The sequence below is a fragment of the Bolinopsis microptera genome, chromosome 5, assembly GCF_026151205.1.
Source record: "Bolinopsis microptera isolate Bmic1 chromosome 5, MBARI_Bmic_1.0, whole genome shotgun sequence".
In the NCBI taxonomy this organism is placed as follows: Eukaryota; Metazoa; Ctenophora; class Tentaculata; order Lobata; family Bolinopsidae; genus Bolinopsis; species Bolinopsis microptera.
In genome coordinates, this window is record NC_087076.1 from 7,729,105 (window position 1) to 7,746,917 (window position 17,813).

Here is a 17,813-nt window from a genome sequence, read left to right on the forward strand (position 1 = left end):
CACACAAGCAAACTGGTATGTCCCTATAATAACAAGGAATGTGATCTAAGTGAGTGTATGTACTTATTGTTATGTATAGCTTAACTATTTAATACAAATGCTGATAAAGGACCCCACTTTGAGTAGAGGCATCACGTTTATGTCATTGTCACCGCGTTTTGACAATATCACCTAGTTTTTTGTTCGTATTGTAAAGCAACGGATTGAGGGAGTGACAGCGCGTGGAATCAGTGGCGTGATTGTTAAGAGAATTCGGGGTTTCAGGACTTCAGTGTAATTGAATAATAATCAGTCATCAGTGTAATATTCTAGAAGACTTCCGGCTCGCTTGACAAACCTGACCAAATTTATGGTTCCACTTGCATTTTGCAGTGCCACTGTTGAATCATTCCGAGTCAGTCAGCAGCAATGTTTAACCTCCACTGAACTTATTGTGACCCGTGCAGAATCTGCACTTCTGACGGAGGAATGAAATACCCAATAAGATTTATTCCTCCTCTGAGGCGGGTTCTCCTTAAACGAATGATTGGCAGCGCTGACCCTAAGGGCTAACCTCCTTCTATAGTTCTATGAGACAAGGCATGGTCTCAGCCTGCTAGTGCCAAACAAAATTCCCGTTAGACTAAACGATTTTCTAAAAATTTAAAGCGAGCTGAAAGTTCCTTATCACTTATCCATAGTTCCATCCGTAATGGAAGTTGCAGTTGTTTTTCCAGACCATTATTACAACATCTGCAGGAGCTTAAAACCAGAAAATTTCCATATAATTATAAATGTCAATATTAGGAAACATGGACCAAAACCACAAGACAGTTTCAGAAGATTAGCTTTACTAAACTAGAGGCGTGACCAATCCGATTCATTTTCAATTGATCGGCTTGGCCAGCAGATTACATTTTTTAGCCGATCGGCCAACTGTTACCAGGATGTAGCCAATTATGGCCGGAGTTGGCTACATCTTATTCTTTGTTACAGTAAGTAACAATCCTTTTTAGCGGATGTTTTTCGCTTCGGATTGGGATATCACGGAACAGTAATCGACTATTTGCAATATCTTTAGGAGCTCTTAAAACCAGAAAGTATAAGGATCCATAAAATAACTAATAAATAAGGTAAAAAACTAAAAAATAGTATCAGAAAAGTGAAGATCAGTGAAGTTTAGTGACGGGTATATAATGAGATTTAGTGTCGTAATGAGATGTATCGTGACATGTTTAGGTTTGAGATAATGGCTGGGATATAAATTTAAGGTAAGAGTTTGAGTTTGAGTTTTTTAAAGTCACGTAGGTTTGGTGAGTGGGTTTAAGTAAGAATCACACTAACGACTAATCAACACAGATAAACAATAAATGCTGTTACATTTAAACTTATATTTATAAAACGTAGTAGGTACGCGTCATCAAATAAAGAATGTTGTGTAATGAAAGATAATAGTTGTGTATATTTAATCCTCGCTCTGAATAATAATTCAATTACAGTAAAAAATTTATATACCGGGCCTCTCCGTGACCGTCTACACCTGGGGTGTAGACGGTTATACCTCGAGGTTACACTTACAGTTTTATAAGACCCCAATAAAACAATCATAAACACTGAAGCTATGTTGAAGTGACAGGCTGAGAACCTCCAGTATGCTTCTCGGGGAAAACGGAAAATACAGAGTATATAGAACAAATTCTGATATAGAGGTTCACATGATCCCAATCCCCAGTATCTGTAGCCTCTCAGATATAACCTTTCAAACGTCTCATAAGCTATTAAAGCTAATGAACTAATTCACTAATGAACTAAACGTTTGGGACAAATGACAAGTGATATGTGGTTACAACTTCGGCAGTAGTCAGCCTACTAGTATTATATAATATTTATAGGCTTGCTATATGGTATTTTCAAAAAGACGGGTAGATCTATCGTCTCTACAAGTAAGTATCGACAACTCTCCTATAGAACGCAAAACGGAGGCCAGGTTTTTAGGAGTTATCGTCGACGACAAACTAAAATGGGCCAGCCACATCCGAGCCGTCAAAACAAAAATGTCACGGTTTATAGGTATTATGTTCAAAATAAAACGCAAATTACCAATCAAAGCACGCTTACAGATCTTCCAAAGTTTTGTACAATCTCACTTAAATTTCTGTTCACTAGTTTGGGGCTTTGCTGCAAAATCCCATATTGAATCACTGTTCACTAAACAAAAGCAGGGAATACGAGCAGTTATGCCGGGCTACGTGAATTACTATTACAAGGACGGTAAGCTTCCGGATCATACTAAAACTACGTTTAAAGAGTACGAAATATTATCTGTACACGGGGTCATCATAAAAAATGCTCTGACTCTGATGCACAAGATAACTTACATGCCTGGCCTTCTGCCGTCGTCGATAAAAGACTTATTTCCTCCCGATATACCAAAGTATGGCACGTCTTATGACGACAATATCGACTGGCTAACAACTTTCTCTCAACCAGATCTACGCGCTAGTGTTCTGTATAAAGGTCCTATATTAGCTATTACCGAGCACAACATTAGTCGCATAACTTGCCCATCTAGCATTTTCTCAATAAGCATATATAAGAAATCAGCGAAGCGTGTAATGATAGAACTACAAAGCTCAGGAAACGATGAAGAATGGCCACCTTTTCTGTTACATAATTTACCCGGGCTACGTAAATCGACAAGATCAGGCACACAACAAATCAACTACCTAGAATAAACTAAGGAATAAATAAAACCAGACGGTTAGCACACTAGTCACTATCAACCATATGCCACTTTTTTCACTGCCCATTCACTGTCATATTAATAGCATCATATAGATAGCGCTAGCAGGTGCTGATAAGACATGGGCTCAGTTATTCTTTTTTGTTTTAACCTCAAGTAGCTTATAAAACAGTGCGTGTGATCATCTGTCGTATCAAATCAATTTAATTGTCACTATATGTTAATAAATCATGATATACAAGTTTTAATTTTTAAAGTTTCTGTTTTTGTTTTTAATGAATAGACGTAATCAACATTTTCAATTTTCATATTCACGCATATTAAATAAAATTATATTGTTATGTATTATATTATTTTGTAAACATTGGCCGGGTATAAAAAACCGGTCCCCAAACAAACAATATACTTATAGCAGGACTAAGGAAATCAAAGCGCAGCAATATCCGTAATGCTGCTTAATAGTTATTACCGTGGGCAGTAGGCACCTCCGCAAGCATTAATGAATCAATTTCACTGCATACCATCACAGTTAATACACTGTCAATAATTGACCATGGCAACCACCGATGGGCTTTGCGATCGATAACATTATTAGGATATGGGATATGATACAACTTTACAAACTGCAAATATTTAAATAACATTGGCATTCAAATACGTCATATTTTGGATTACATGGGCACCCCAGGCTATAATGTTCATAAAGATTCGGCGGAATGACAGGCTGAGCGCCGCCCAGTAAATTTGGATACCTTAGATACAGGCATGATATGGTGAATAATGGATGTGCCGTGAGAAGGTGTGTGTGGGAAGTGTGATAAGATAATGGTAGAAATGAAAAAAGTAATGCCAATGGGCAATAGAGCTAGAATATATGTAGAGATTAGGCTAAACTGTAAACTGTAATTTTGTTCTCATGATCCTTAAATAAAATGTTAAGACTAGATACGTTAGTGATTCCCTCCTCGCCTTCCCTTCTTCTTATAACGCTTCCTAGTGGTAGGGTATTTGCTACCAATAACATTAACAGGGTATTTGCACCCCTACCGAGAGAAAAATGGCGTCAAAACAACTACAGAGGTTCAGAAATCGAAGATTTGTCCTTTGTGAACAGCAAATATGAAAGGTTAACCACGTATGGCGTAAAATAAAGGAGGAAATATTGAGAAACTCTCGACAGATCTTTTAGTCTTACCTGGGGACCAGTAACCCAGGTACCGCCTAGTAACAGATCTACTACTAAAATAATAATGCCCCAAACAACGAAACAGAACACACCAGCTCTCACAACAGAAGCATGCAGTCCTTATAATTATATTCACAATATTAGGTCATACTGTCATAGTATGCCGTATGGTTGATTATTTGTGTGTAACATGAGATCGGACAGAGTATTACTTGTTAAGTACCTGTAATATTAATTATTATATTTAATTTAATCACCTATTAAACCAAACTGGTGATATAATAGTCTACGTGAAATCGTAAAATATCCTAAACTAATAATAATAGTAATATGTATTGACCTCTTCAATGTTCAAGCAAAGCAAAATGTGGAAAATTGTGAATATTTCAAATCGTAGGACTAATAGTAATAGGAGTTCATTATTTGAAAGATTTAAAGTGCACATCATACATGTAACTAATACCATACTGATACACCACTGGCACTACTCGAAGTTCAAATTTGCGATTCATCAGAATACGCTCACCTCTAATCACTAATGATATTTTATAAAAAGGAGGAGTCACTCGGTTTACCAGAAATTCCAAAGAATAAAAGTTTCATTGGTGTCGCAAAAGCAAAAGCGACACCAATGACATAATAATTTTTATTTTACTTTTCACTTTCAGTGGTCAGTGGTGAGTAGTAGTAGTACTAGTAGTAGTAGTACCAGGACTAGGAGACGTTTCATTTTCGAAGACCAATTTTCATGATCATTTATTTCATGATCATTATTATATATAGTTTTACTGACTACTATAATAATAATGTAGTATTAGTATTATAAGTATAACGCCTATGATTTGAACCCTTAACGATGAAAGAAACACACTACAGCAAAGTGCACCCAACGTAGACGCCAGCAGTTCTGCACTTGAGCGAGCAAAATTAAAGCATTGAGGAAATAAAGGATTATAAAAGGGAGCAAACCGTAAACAAAGGCAGCTGGGGGTCACTGCAATCAGAACACTATGCTCCACGCGACGTGGTCGGGCTCCAGGACCAATCACTGAACAGGGCTCAAATAACATATTATCTTAGTGACGCTAATTAGGGGGGACACTGTACATTGTAAATTTATAATTATAACCCAGTCCACTCCTACTACATAATATAATAACACGCGCGCGCGTTGAGTTGCTTCACAACTCGTCGACACTCGACGAGTTGTACGGGTATCACCACGTTAACACTAATATAGTGTACATACTAGATCATAGATAGATTGAGATAGAAGCACAGGGAGCTGAGCTGTCATTACCTGGGGACCTCGTCCTCAGGCTATCGTGTTCATAAACAAACCGAATAGAGATTAGGCGGAATGATGCAGGCTGAGCGCGGCCCAGTGGCAGTATGAGTAAAGCTGTCAACATATTATTATTAATTTTTTATAACAAACTCAACTCTACATATTAAATATTGTAGCGCGATCATGCTGGGGGGGAACCAACGGGCATTAATGGGCATTAATTGTTAATGGGCATTAATGGGCATTAATGGCAGTGGCAGTCTGTGCAAAATTTTAAAATACTGCCATTAATGCCCATAATTTTTATTCGCTTTTGAAACTTTGCATCATGCTGGGTCGCGCCGCCCATCAATGATCGATCAAATGCAAAGCTTCTCGCCCCGCCTTCAGTTTCATTATTAAGTTAATATTAATAACTAGAATAATGTCAATCATCAATGATGATTAATCTCGAAGTTAAAGTGTAGTGATTTATATATTATTTAGCTTACCTGCTAAAGCCTGGGACCCCAGGCTTTTATGTTCATAAACATAATAGATTCGGCGGAATGACAGTGGACAGGCTGAGCGCCGCCCAGTATGCAGTAATTATTTAGCACGCTCGGAGGATTTTAAGCAATGACGCACTTTAGAGTTTAGCGTCGCGAAAGCTTCTGTTCGCCTAACTGTTAAGTTTAGTGTTCGTACTACTACTAGTATAATATAATTTGCAATGCTGTGAACTTTTATACACTAATTATATCATGTCATGAAGATGTAACTAGGTGAGACCGAGCTAATAGTGCGCGGGGGATCTAGTAACGACTATTTGCTCGGTCTCACCTAGTTACATCTTCATGACACTTATAATACTGGCAACTGATCAAACTATGGAAATCTAATAAGCGATCAAGAAAACAAACGCACTTTTAACAAATTCAATGTAAAACTATGGATATATTTAACAGGAGCATATCTATAATATTAATTCATGACAGCGAATATAATAATTATTATTATTAAGTAATTTTATCAAACTGCAAACTTTGATTAAAAGTATATAACTAACTCAAAGTTAAAAGGATACTCGCATTCAAATAGATATAATACATTGCTAGCATTGTTAAGCATGAAGATTCAATATTGCAGCTTTTCAACGAAAACTTTATTATTATTATGTCAAAAGTGGAAAAAAGTTAACAGTAGTTTCAATAATAGCAATAGATTGATAAATTGTTTTGTTGGACTGTACACCTATGCTTTATACTTACAAACATGTTCTTTCATTCACACACATTAGATTTAGACAATATCAGAACTTTTTAACAACATCGCAAAAAAAACTTCGCTTGCACCGACTGAATTCAGGGACTTGGAAGAGAAAAAACAACAACAAATGCTCATATTGTCAAAAAACGATCTCGTATGCGTTGTTGCCACGGGAATAAAATGCAAATATTGGATTAATCCAAAAGTTGTTTTCATCCAGGGCAAGATACTTGAATCATGGGCTTCATCTGTAAAGATCTGAAAATCCGGAAAAAGACAAATTTCAAACAATTCCACTTCGGGATCATTAACATATTACGGAAGCAAGATTTTCTTAATTGTATGCTCCCCACCATCTTGTGATAAAACTGTCACAATGGCAAAACTGAAAATATGTTGCTAAACAAAAATCTAATTTGAAAAAGAGAATGTAATTTTGTTCTTTTATTTAACCTTGTACGAACTTAAAGTAATAATTGTTGCTGACGTCAGCAAGGACACCCTCACCCAGTCAGCAACAGTAATCTAAATGCCTAGATCCCCTACTCCTTTTGGCTGATTACCTAATATGTGAATCCCTAACCAAACTCTACACTTAATTTACAAGATTTTTATAGAACATCAAATGCTTCCTTGGCAAACATCCAGATTTTGGTAGATGAAAAGCTTCAAATAATTACAACAGTCAATCGCTCTTATCTACAGAGATAACGTTTATTAGAAAAAAGAGCACGTTGATTTTTCTATTGTTTTGCTCGAGTGTGTTCGTCCGTGTCAACAATAACGATGTTCTTTGCTGCAGCTAATAACTGTACCACTGATATTACGCTCTGAAATGAAAATAATAATAATAAATCGTAGTTTACTTTCTAAATTTTCCAACAATTTGAATAAAATTAAGGAAAAAAATGAGACGACCGTATGCATACTAGAATAATCAAACTATATGAGCATAGTTACAGATCCATTCTCAAACCACGATGTGACATCTTCGGATAAACCATTTTTACATCCAGGAGGCAGAAAACGTTTTTTTAAAGTTTAATCACGTTCATCAACAAAGCAAGACCTACCTTGAGACCATAACCGGTGCACAGCAGATAACTACTGATCTGAAGAAACCGTAACCTCCGAAATTGGGACCTTCACTAAAGTAAAGTAGGTAGAGGGCCGCGAAGAATAACTCGTTTCCTGGGAGAGAGAACAGTGTAAATAACTCAAGTAATTAATTTTTGCATCAATAACTCATGAGTTCCGGACTCTACCGAGGTGAGGTTTGTGGGCGCAAAAATTAGGCTTAGGGTTTGGATATGACATATTATGACAACGTTTCTAAATAGCTCACGCAGTAGTCCCGGACCTTTTTCTTCTAGGTTCCTCCAAGTTCAATAGATAAATAATGACATAAAGATTAATAGAGTTATACTGTACCTGCACACATTGAGAAGAGAACGGTTCTGTTTTGGTAGTAGTAATACAGTATCGGGTTAGAGGACAGGTCTATAGTTTTGTGTGAGGTGGAACCTGAGGGGGGCGGTATAAAATAATAAATTTGGAAAGGTTAGTTCCCCCCACTAGCTTTTACTGTTTTACAACAAAGTTTAAGTTTGTAACATTATTCTCCGTAATTATGAGATAATCCTAGTTAAAGAAGATCCCTCTGTCAATTCAAGATCTTACCTGTGTAGTGAGAAGCAGTGAGATGAAGCCAGTGCGATGCAATGTCCAGGACTGCGTAACATTGGAAGAAAAAGAACCAATCTTTGTACAGAAGGCCCAGAGCCATAACCAGCCCTAATGTGCTACATCTGATAATAAATATTCTGTTATTAACCTGTCAACCTGACACGTGATAATAGAAGTGTGATATTGAGTTAAGTGAATGGCCAAAAATTGATCGTTTCTCATGGCACATGTGTGGCAAACCTTTTTAAAGTCTACAAATTTCGATTCCAGAAAAACAACCTGGATTTAAAAGCTCCCGCCAACCTTGGTGCGGGGAATATAAATATCAGACAAACCTGTCGGTGAGCATGTCTAACATTGCACCCAGTTTTGAAGTCTGGCCGAGCATTCTGGCGGCGTGACCGTCAAACGCGTCCAGCAGCTGACTCAGCAGATAGCAAGTCACGGTCACATGATACATCTCGGCATTTGTCATAAAGTAGAAAGCGACAAACATGAGCGCAACTCTGGCGTATCCGATGAGGTTCGGGACAAAAAGATAAACGTTGGGTTCCGTTGAAGCCATCTCCGTACTATCCATTATTTGAGAGATAAGCGGTTAGATAAGATGGGATTTGCTAAAACTTGAGAGATTTTAGTACGAAAAGTCGTCGTCGTCGTTGAATAGTATGAAATAAGCAAGGATGGTACTGAACATAACAGTGTCAGCACCAATCAATAGCCAGAGAGCTCCTCGGGCGATCTGAAAAGGAGAAAAACGTAAAAACACTAAAAAGTACAAGCAACGTTCTACACTTGAATACTGGCGAGAAAGCAATCGAGGAAAAACTAAGATTACTCTTGACATATTAGTATTCTATTGTATACGTTGCATTGTAGATCGTAAGTTAATTAATTAAGTCATTACGAACAATATGCACGCCCTATAATTGCACTCCCAAAATGTCTTAAAGCTCAACGTTAGAAGAACTATCTCTAAGTCGTATGTTGCCCTTCCTAAACATTCCAGTACAATTATACTTGACAAACGACACGTTAAACAAAAGCTGGAGTATAATTACAGATGTCAAAGAAATAGAGCTCCCTATTATCTCCGGTCACACTATTTAGTAAACACCGAACAACAAACAATGATCTACGCACAATGCAGTGTGCAACGTTTACGTGTACATATTATTAGTTCCTTAGTGTAATCTGAGGCGAGGGAGGATTGGTACCGCCAGGTTCAACCCCAAAAGTTGGTTTTTATTAGAAAAACAACTACCAGCAATTATTACACATTTTTCTTAAGAAGTGGGGTTGGTTCGACGCAAGGATTGATACCCAGGCAGCATGTGACCCTTGTGGGCCCATTTCCTCGTGATGACAAGACATTCGACAGAAAACGTACCACAACAACGGACCACAAATCTAAACACACAACTACAACAACCACGGAACACGAACACACAAGCAAACTGGTATGTCCCTATAATAACAAGGAATGTGATCTAAGTGAGTGTATGTACTTTGCATACCTTAACTATTTATGCCCACCCGGATTCAACCGTTTCCGCGTGAAGCCGCACCAATTAAAATTATCTCTCGAACAAGCAAATACACATGCACTGCACGAATTGGAATACAAAAAATGACGAGCAACTCAACAAAAGAATTGTATGTTGAGTAGAATTCACAATAGAGATGCAGACTTGAGCGACGAGCGTGTGTATCACCTGATATTCGACTTATCGAGCTTCAGAATGCTCGACGTCAGATTCATGAGAACTCCTCGTAGCGTAGAGCTAACTATGTGCGCGGCTTTGCGCCGCGCAATACAAATGCTGATAAAGGACCCCACTTTGAGTAGAGATATCACGTTTATGTCACCGCGAGCGACAGTCATGACAATATCACCTAGATTTTTGTTCGTATTGTAAAGCAACGGATTGAGGGAGTGACAGAGCGTGGAATCAGTGGCGTGATTGTCAAGAGAATTCAGGGTTTCAGGATTTCAGTGTAATTGAATAATAATCAGTCGTCAGTGTAATATTCTAGAATACTTCCGGCTCGCTTGACAAACCTGACCAAATTCATGGTTCCACTTGCACTTTACAGTGCCACTGTTGACTCATTCTGAGTCAGTCAGCGGCAATGTTTAACCTCCACTGAACTTATTATGACCCGTGCAGAATCTGCACTTCTGACGGAGGAATGAAATACCCAATAAGATCTCTTCCTCCTTTGAGGCGGGTTCTCCTTAAACGAATGATTGGCAGCGCTGACCCTAAGCCCTAAGGGCTAACCTCCTTCTATAAGATCTAGTGTAAACCGTACATTAATTTGGTCTCTACCTATAAAGGAGATATAACTAATATCAGTAGAACTAAAAGCAGCAAGGGTATTGTATCCTTCTTAAATGCAAGGCTGCAGATTGCTGACGTAATATCATGACGTCACATACAATGCAGACCCTCATCTCAGCCACATTTATACATATCAATTTAATACAATCAAATCTTCAGTACAATAAAATATTTTCAAATATGTGACATAACCCCAGGTACACAACACTAGGTACCAGTGACTGGAAAACATGGCAGGTGTGACCACTGTAAAGCACTGATTGACGATAAACAAACTGAAACTGGATCCTAAAATAATAGTCCTTGAGCCCTCACTGAAAGTTACCGAACAATAAAACTGAAAATCACTGGATTGAAGAGCAGCAGAGTGTGAAATAAGTGGCATGATCGGAGGCTGGCTTTTAGATGATAACATGTACACTAATGTCAGTGTAATTGAGTGAGACGCGAAGTTAGGGCATATCTGAAGTTGGATTATCAGGGTGATCTTTAGGAAGGGTTTGTAACCGACACCAATTAAGCGAATAAAGAATATTCAATGTACGTTTAGACAACTTACATACGTTAAGACTACTTACCTATCTTATCTACGACACTGTGTTACACACTAGATTACACACTAAAATACGAAACAACTATAAGGGATCAGACAATTCATTTTAACCTGAAGATAAAGAATACTCACAGTTTGATGATGTGCGAGGACGACCACAAAACCTGAAATGGAAACGATAACAACCAGTTTATAACGTCGAGGGGTCTACAACTTTAGAGGGGTCTACAACTTTAGAGGGGTCTACAACTTTAGAGGGGTCTACAACTTTAGAGGGGTCTACAACTTTAGAGGGGTCTACAACTTTAGAGGGGTCTACAACTTTAGAGGGGTCTACAACTTTGCAGAATAAACCAAAACCTAAGCAGCCCCAAAATAGCACACCTTTTGAAAATAAGAAATTGACTCTTGTATGTCCAATAAACACCAGTGTGCCAAGTAAGTTAGAATTGGGATCTTTTAAAGTTAATTGGTTTTTGTGCAACTAGGCGCACATTGCACACCGTAATTTTAAAGTGAGTATAAGTTATTTAAGCATTTGCTGTGTAAGTATGATAAAAAGTATGGTAAAACTCTTCTTAAGTTAATAAAATTAAAGATGTGATAATATAAGAAAACAACTATAACTATAAAATATCTGAAGAAAGTAATAAATTATAAAGTAATAAATAAGAAACGTACTGCAGCTGGAAACAAATAAAACTGCAATTCTAGAGACAAAACTAATGTTACACGTTTAACTTGATAAACGTTATATCATACATTGGAGGGGTCCTGGTATAAGCAACACGACAGGTTATTTCTTTCAGAAGCTTTCAAATTACTTATACATAACTGAACTCGCCCCGATTTTCTGAACACTGAACTCGGCTCAATGTTTAACAGGACTCGTTTCAATTTGTCGATAGATTGTTGGTTTTTATACCTAAGGTTGTAAAAATTGTGCGGGAAGTTCCAAATTGTGCGGAAAACAACTGTTAGTGCGAATATGTGCAGGAAAAAGACTAAAACTTCGATTCCGCAGCGCCGCACTTGTGTGTTGCCTATGCACTACTTTAGTCAGTTCATATCTTTTTTTAGATTGACAGCTCCCAAATGAACCCTCTCTGTACAATGTACATGACAGAATTAAACCAGACTGGTGACAGTCACATATTCTAATTTCTAAAACATAGTAACATATACTAAACTAATGTGTAATAACCTCTCCAAGTAAAGCAATATGTGCTAAATTGTAATTATTTCAAAACGAAGAAGTTCGTTTACTCTAGTAGCAGGGAATAGTTGAGTGTGCACTTCGATGTGTACTATTTCTGACAACACAGGGTTGTTTGTTAGGTCATTCTTAACCAAAATCGTGTGGGTGCACAATTTGTTTCGCTAGAGACAACCCTACAGGGCAAATTTTCTAAATTACCCTCAGTCGCGTATACGAGATTTTCGTATTTCGGCTCCTGAAGGTCATAGGGACTTCAATTTTAGCTTAAAATTACCGCAATAGCCATATTTATATACAACTTATGAAGCAACATAAGGTCTCCAGTGCTTTGTTTTATAGATATTGACAAAACACTGTTTTTTGGCTCAGCGAACCAAAAATGGGACTGAATTTTGGTAACTTGAACTAGGAAGATCGTAGAGACTTGAATTTTAGCTTAAAATGAGCGCAATCATCATATTTATATACAACTTATAAAGCAATATAAGCCTTTTAATGCTTATTTGTTAAGATATTGACAAAAATCGGTCATTTTGACTACACGCGTGAGGAAAAATACCAAATTGGGCAACAACTTTGGTCTTTTTTTTAACCAGTTTTGTGCTCAAGTTATTAAAATGTGCTTTGATGTTGTAGATCGGGTGTTTTCTTCCAATATGGGTTTCGGTATAAATCCGGAAGCACCCGGTTCATGGGTGATAGGGGTTAAAAACCCTAAAATGTCAGGCGATGGGCGAGACAATTGTCTGAATTTGGTTATAAACACACTTGCACTCTTTGCTAGGGTTTGCTTTTTTCTGCTACATCGATCCGATTTCTAACTACTAATCATCCCCCTCTACATCATTCTCTTTTAGATACATGATTTCTATAAGTTCTTGAAGGTACATCCGGCATGATGTAAAGTCTATATCAAAGCATTTTAATGTGGTCTTAACAAGTTGCAAGATATTCAAGTTCACTAATAAAACAGAGATTGTAGGATATTCTTCTTTTACATATTGAGTAATTGTGGGCTTTTTGAGGGGAGGCTATAAAATGGTCAAATATAACTTGAACGTAAACGACCCAATAATAATATTAAACGTAGAATGAAACTACTTAAAACTTATACAGATTCATGGTGTCCTGTTTCAAGACGCTTGCTCCTGATTTTTAGCAACAATATCAACTGACCCCACGACGTTGTAATATAATTGTGGGTAGGCAATCATTTGATCCATAAGTTTTGAACGGTAGTTTGTAAAAATAATTACATTCTACAAACATTATACGCTCCTACTATGCAATTACTAGCCTCTGGACTAACTCCCAATCATCTGTCCATATAATGGTGTTTCTGGACAGATAGATGGTGTATGATGGCCTTTTTCTCTTTAGTGTTTACGTTCAGGTGGTTCATAAAGGTTTGGAGGCTGCAGTTGTAAATGCCTCGAACTCGAACTCGAACTGCTACTGTCTGGAGCTTGCAATCTCTTCTGTCAGCTGCTGATATCTCTTAATATTCTTTTCTCTTGATCAGCAAAGTTCTCTTTATTTCAGATGCACCTTCTTCGCTTTATCTGAATAGATTACTACATCTGGTCTCAGTGGTATTACACTAATGTAATGTCTAACAATAACGTTTATAAGTGCTAAAATTTCGAACTAGCGGACCATATTCGGAGGAGAAATTTGGGGCAGTTTTTTGCTTGGAAATACTGATTTAATCGAATTTTAACCACAAAATGACTCCCAATAATATTCTTATGGAGAGTGTGGATAAATATTAAATATTTAAAATAATACAGGTTTGACTATAAAGTTGCGTCAATAATCATGTAAAGAATAATAGATAACCTACAATCTTCGTTTGGTAAACCAATTTGGTATCTTTCCTCACATGTGTAACCAAAATTACTCAATAATCAATATGTAAAAGAAGAATATCCTACAATCTCTGTTTTATTAGTGAACTTGAATATCTTGCAACTTGTTAAGACCACATTAAAATGCTTTGATATAGACTTTACATCATGCCGGATGTACCTTCAAGAACTTATAGAAATCATGTACCTAAAAGAGAATGATGTAGAGGGGGATGATTAGTAGTTAGAAATCGGATCGATGTAGCAGAAAAAAGCAAACCCTAGCAAAGAGTGCAAGTGTTTTTATAACCAAATTCAGACAATTGTCTCGCCCATCGCCTGACATTTTAGGGTTTTTAACCCCTATCACCCATGAACCGGGTGCTTCCGGATTTATACCGAAACCCATATTGGAAGAAAACACCCGATCTACAACATCAAAGCACATTTTAATAACTTGAGCACAAAACTGGTCAAAAAAAGACCAAAGTTGTTGCCCAATTTGGTATTTTTCCTCACGCCTGTAGTCAAAATGACCGATTTTTGTCAATATCTTAACAAATAAGCATTAAAGGGCTTATATTGCTTTATAAGTTGTATATAAATATGATGATTGCGCTCATTTTAAGCTAAAATTCAAGTCTCTACGATCTTCCTAGTTCAAGTTACCAAAATTCAGTCCCATTTTTGGTTCGCTAAGCCAAAAAACAGTTTTTTGTCAATATCTATAAAACAAAGCACTGGAGACCTTATGTTGCTTCATAAGTTGTATATAAATATGGCTATTGCGGTAATTTTAAGCTAAAATTGAAGTCCCTATGACCTTCAGGAGCTGAAATACGAAAATCTCGTATACGCGACTGAGGGTAATTTAGAAAATTTGCCCTGTAGGGTTGTCTCTAGCGAAACAAATTGTGCACCCACACGATTTTGGTTAAGAATGACCTAACAAACAACCCTGTGTTGTCAGAAATAGTACACATCGAAGTGCACACTCAACTATTCCCTGCTACTAGAGTAGTTATTTAAAAGAAATCAAAGCGCACATGTAACTTGGCAAAATATTTGTCCAATGATATTTTATAAAAGTGAGGAGTTACTCGATTTACCAGAAATTCTAAGGAAAGAAAGTTTCATTGGTATCGCGAAAGCGAAAAGAAAGAACAAATAATATGACACCATTTTCATTGTACTTTTTTCAGTGTTGACCCGGAACCGTTTCAAGTACTGATTATCATAATCATCTATTTCATATCTACTGACTACAAGAGCCCATGATTTGAACCCTAAACGACAAAAGAAACGTACTTTAACAAAAGTGCATCAGTGAGCAGTTCTACACTTGAACGGGCAGAACTAAAGAAGAACTTGAAGAAATAAAGGATTATGAAAGGGAGCAAACCGTGAACAAAGGCAGCTGGGGGTCACTGCAATCAGAACACTATGCTCCACGCGACGTGGTCGGGCTCCAGGACCAATCACTGAACAGGGCTCAAATAACATATTATGTTAGTGACGCTAATTAGGGGAGACATTGTACACTGAGAGAGATAGAAGCAGGAGCTGTCAACATATCAACAAACTCAACTCTACACTACAACTAATAAGCGAGAAAGAGAGCAGTTATCCAGGTTGCTCTCAGCAATCGCATTATAGAACACCCGATTATACCTTATTTGGTCAGATTGCGTAACCTTATATGGTAACACGTACCTCACTTTTACCATATTGGGAGAGAATGTGTTACATTTGTCACGTGGCAGAGTAACCAAGCGCTTGTAGATCAACGAGATTAAAGGTTGCATGGCAAAACTACTAATATCACGAAGAAATGTGGTTACTGTATCTAAGCAGACTAAAAGCCCGGTTGAAGACACGTATGATGTAACATTGTTGCTCTTTTGATGCTGCTGCAGATCTGCGATTCAAGTAAATAATATAATAAACCACAGATTTACCGCAGACTTATAACTAGTCCTCCTGTAAAACAACAAATATAAAGAAAAGGAATTACACTCAACACAAAACGCACACGCCCAATGGTGTGCCAGATAAAAAGGAACCGAAATAAAGTATTAAATTACGACTAATCTCCTGGCGAGTGGCCTAACAAGGTTTCGTGACATCATAAAGTGGTGAAATGTGGGTGTAATGTCCCCTGAGATTACAGGACAGACACACTTGTAGGATTACGTCATAACTTTCACAGACTTGTAGGATTACGTCATAACTTTCACAGACTTGTAGGATTACGTCATAACTTTCACAGCCAAGAATATACGTTCAAATTGGATTTTTGTAGTGCAGGAGTAAATTTTCGTATGATTTGGAAAATGCCGTTTAGATGACACTTCAGTTTAATGTAGATTAAAATTATAGAAAATCAGCTATATAACCATAAAGAAAATCTAATTGAAAGCGTTAAAACGGCGCCGATCCGAGGTATTAAAAGACATAAGCTTATGTATGATTTCTTAAAACATTAACAAATGAAACGCAGGTTTGCTATACTGAATACTAATTACACTGGGGACTGCGAACCAGCCAGTTTCAAGCTAGTCCATTGTGAGCTGTCAAGTAGATCAATTAAGAAGTATCATTAACTAGACTGCACTAATGCAACTACTACATAGCTTGGCAAGGTTAAATGCTAAAATTGTTAATAAAATTGAAGATGTTATAATATAAGAAAACGACTACAGTTATAAAATATCTGAAGAAAGTAATAAATAAGAAACGTACTGTAAGGGACTGTAACCAGTATAACAAGGAGTAAAAGAGAACAGAGTCTCGCTCTTATTCAACACTAAAATATGTAAATTGTAATTCTGAAGAATTCTAATACACAGATGGTCTGCACATTGACCTGCATTTTATAAAGTAGAGGCAGCTCCATTCTCCACTTAGGTCTTTAGAACTAAGTTCCGAGCCCAAAAATTCAGACTGGGAAAATCGCCCTTGTGGTCACGCTCATTTGTTTTAAATTCATAATTATCTATCTCGTAGAGACTTTTCTGTAGGCTCAAATTAACTGTTATTGGCCAAAAACTGATTTTGGCCACACACTGACCAAATTTTGCTTACTTTTGATAAAAAACATGCTGGATTCTAATTCTAGATGCGTTGAAACTAACCGCAGGGCCGGGGAGTGACGGGGTAAACCGGTGAGCGAAAAGTGATATAGAGTAAAACTTTGTAACTTCCTACACTTTTCAAAAAATTTTCCGGATAATTTCAACAGAGAAACTGAATTTCCGCTAGAATAAAATAATTCTGAAGCGTTGCTAATTGTTGTGAATTAGAATATTAATTCAGCTCCATGATATTATATTTCATCTTAGTGTAAGTTCCAACCATAAAGTGACTGACGTCTTTAGATCAGCGACGTATGATTTATCTTGTGAACAATTAAGTGATCGGAAAATTTGCTAAAGCAAACACTAGAAAGAAAGGACAAGTCATGATTAACAACATTTACATTTAATTATCAATGCTGATCAGCTGATTAGATCATTGTAAAAGGTAGAATTAGCAACTCCATGAGGGTTGAGCCTTGAGGCTTGGTAACCTTCCAGCAAGACAAATTTAGAGAATAAGACACTACATGTACCTTTTCAAGGTCCTAAATATGTATTCCGAACATAAATCTTCTGAATTTATTACAATGTTTTACTTTGAATCACAAAAGCTTTTGTTAAAGAAGCTAACATACATGTATG

General features: G+C 37.0%; 3 protein-coding genes across 3 annotated transcripts in view; 1 reads left to right on the plus strand and 2 right to left on the minus strand.

The window, feature by feature from the left end:
- Positions 1–17,813, plus strand: part of LOC134815115 (E3 ubiquitin-protein ligase LRSAM1-like) — an 81,028-nt gene that overhangs the window by 31,879 nt on the left and 31,336 nt on the right. The window lies entirely within an intron of this gene.
- LOC134815406 (CDP-diacylglycerol--inositol 3-phosphatidyltransferase-like) lies at positions 6,103–8,710 on the minus strand. Its single transcript, XM_063823940.1, has 5 exons — positions 8,466–8,710; positions 8,125–8,252; positions 7,876–7,968; positions 7,518–7,635; positions 6,103–7,272 (listed from the first exon to the last, which is right to left on the minus strand). Exons 1-5 carry the CDS (start codon positions 8,708–8,710, stop codon positions 7,188–7,190), a joined length of 669 nt encoding a protein of 222 aa, XP_063680010.1. The 3' UTR covers positions 6,103–7,187.
- The window catches only part of LOC134815121 (leptin receptor overlapping transcript-like 1), a 30,366-nt gene continuing 21,317 nt past the window's right edge, over positions 8,765–17,813 (minus strand). The window contains exons 6-7 of the mRNA XM_063823615.1: positions 11,161–11,192; positions 8,765–8,872 (exon numbers count right to left, since the gene is read on the minus strand). Of these exons, the coding sequence (XP_063679685.1) occupies positions 8,765–8,872; positions 11,161–11,192 (140 nt within the window). The remainder of the gene's footprint in view (positions 8,873–11,160; positions 11,193–17,813) is intronic.

Excerpts from the sequence above, each read along its gene's own strand:
- LOC134815406 (XM_063823940.1), bottom strand. The coding sequence starts at position 8,710 with ATGGATAGTACGGAGATGGCTTCAACGGAACCCAACGTTTATCTTTTT. Across the intron at positions 8,253-8,465 it reads TTAGACATGCTCACCGACAG|ATGTAGCACATTAGGGCTGG; the intron begins GTTTGTCTGATA and ends ATTTATTATCAG. Across the intron at positions 7,969-8,124 it reads CACTGCTTCTCACTACACAG|GTTCCACCTCACACAAAACT; the intron begins GTAAGATCTTGA and ends CGCCCCCCTCAG.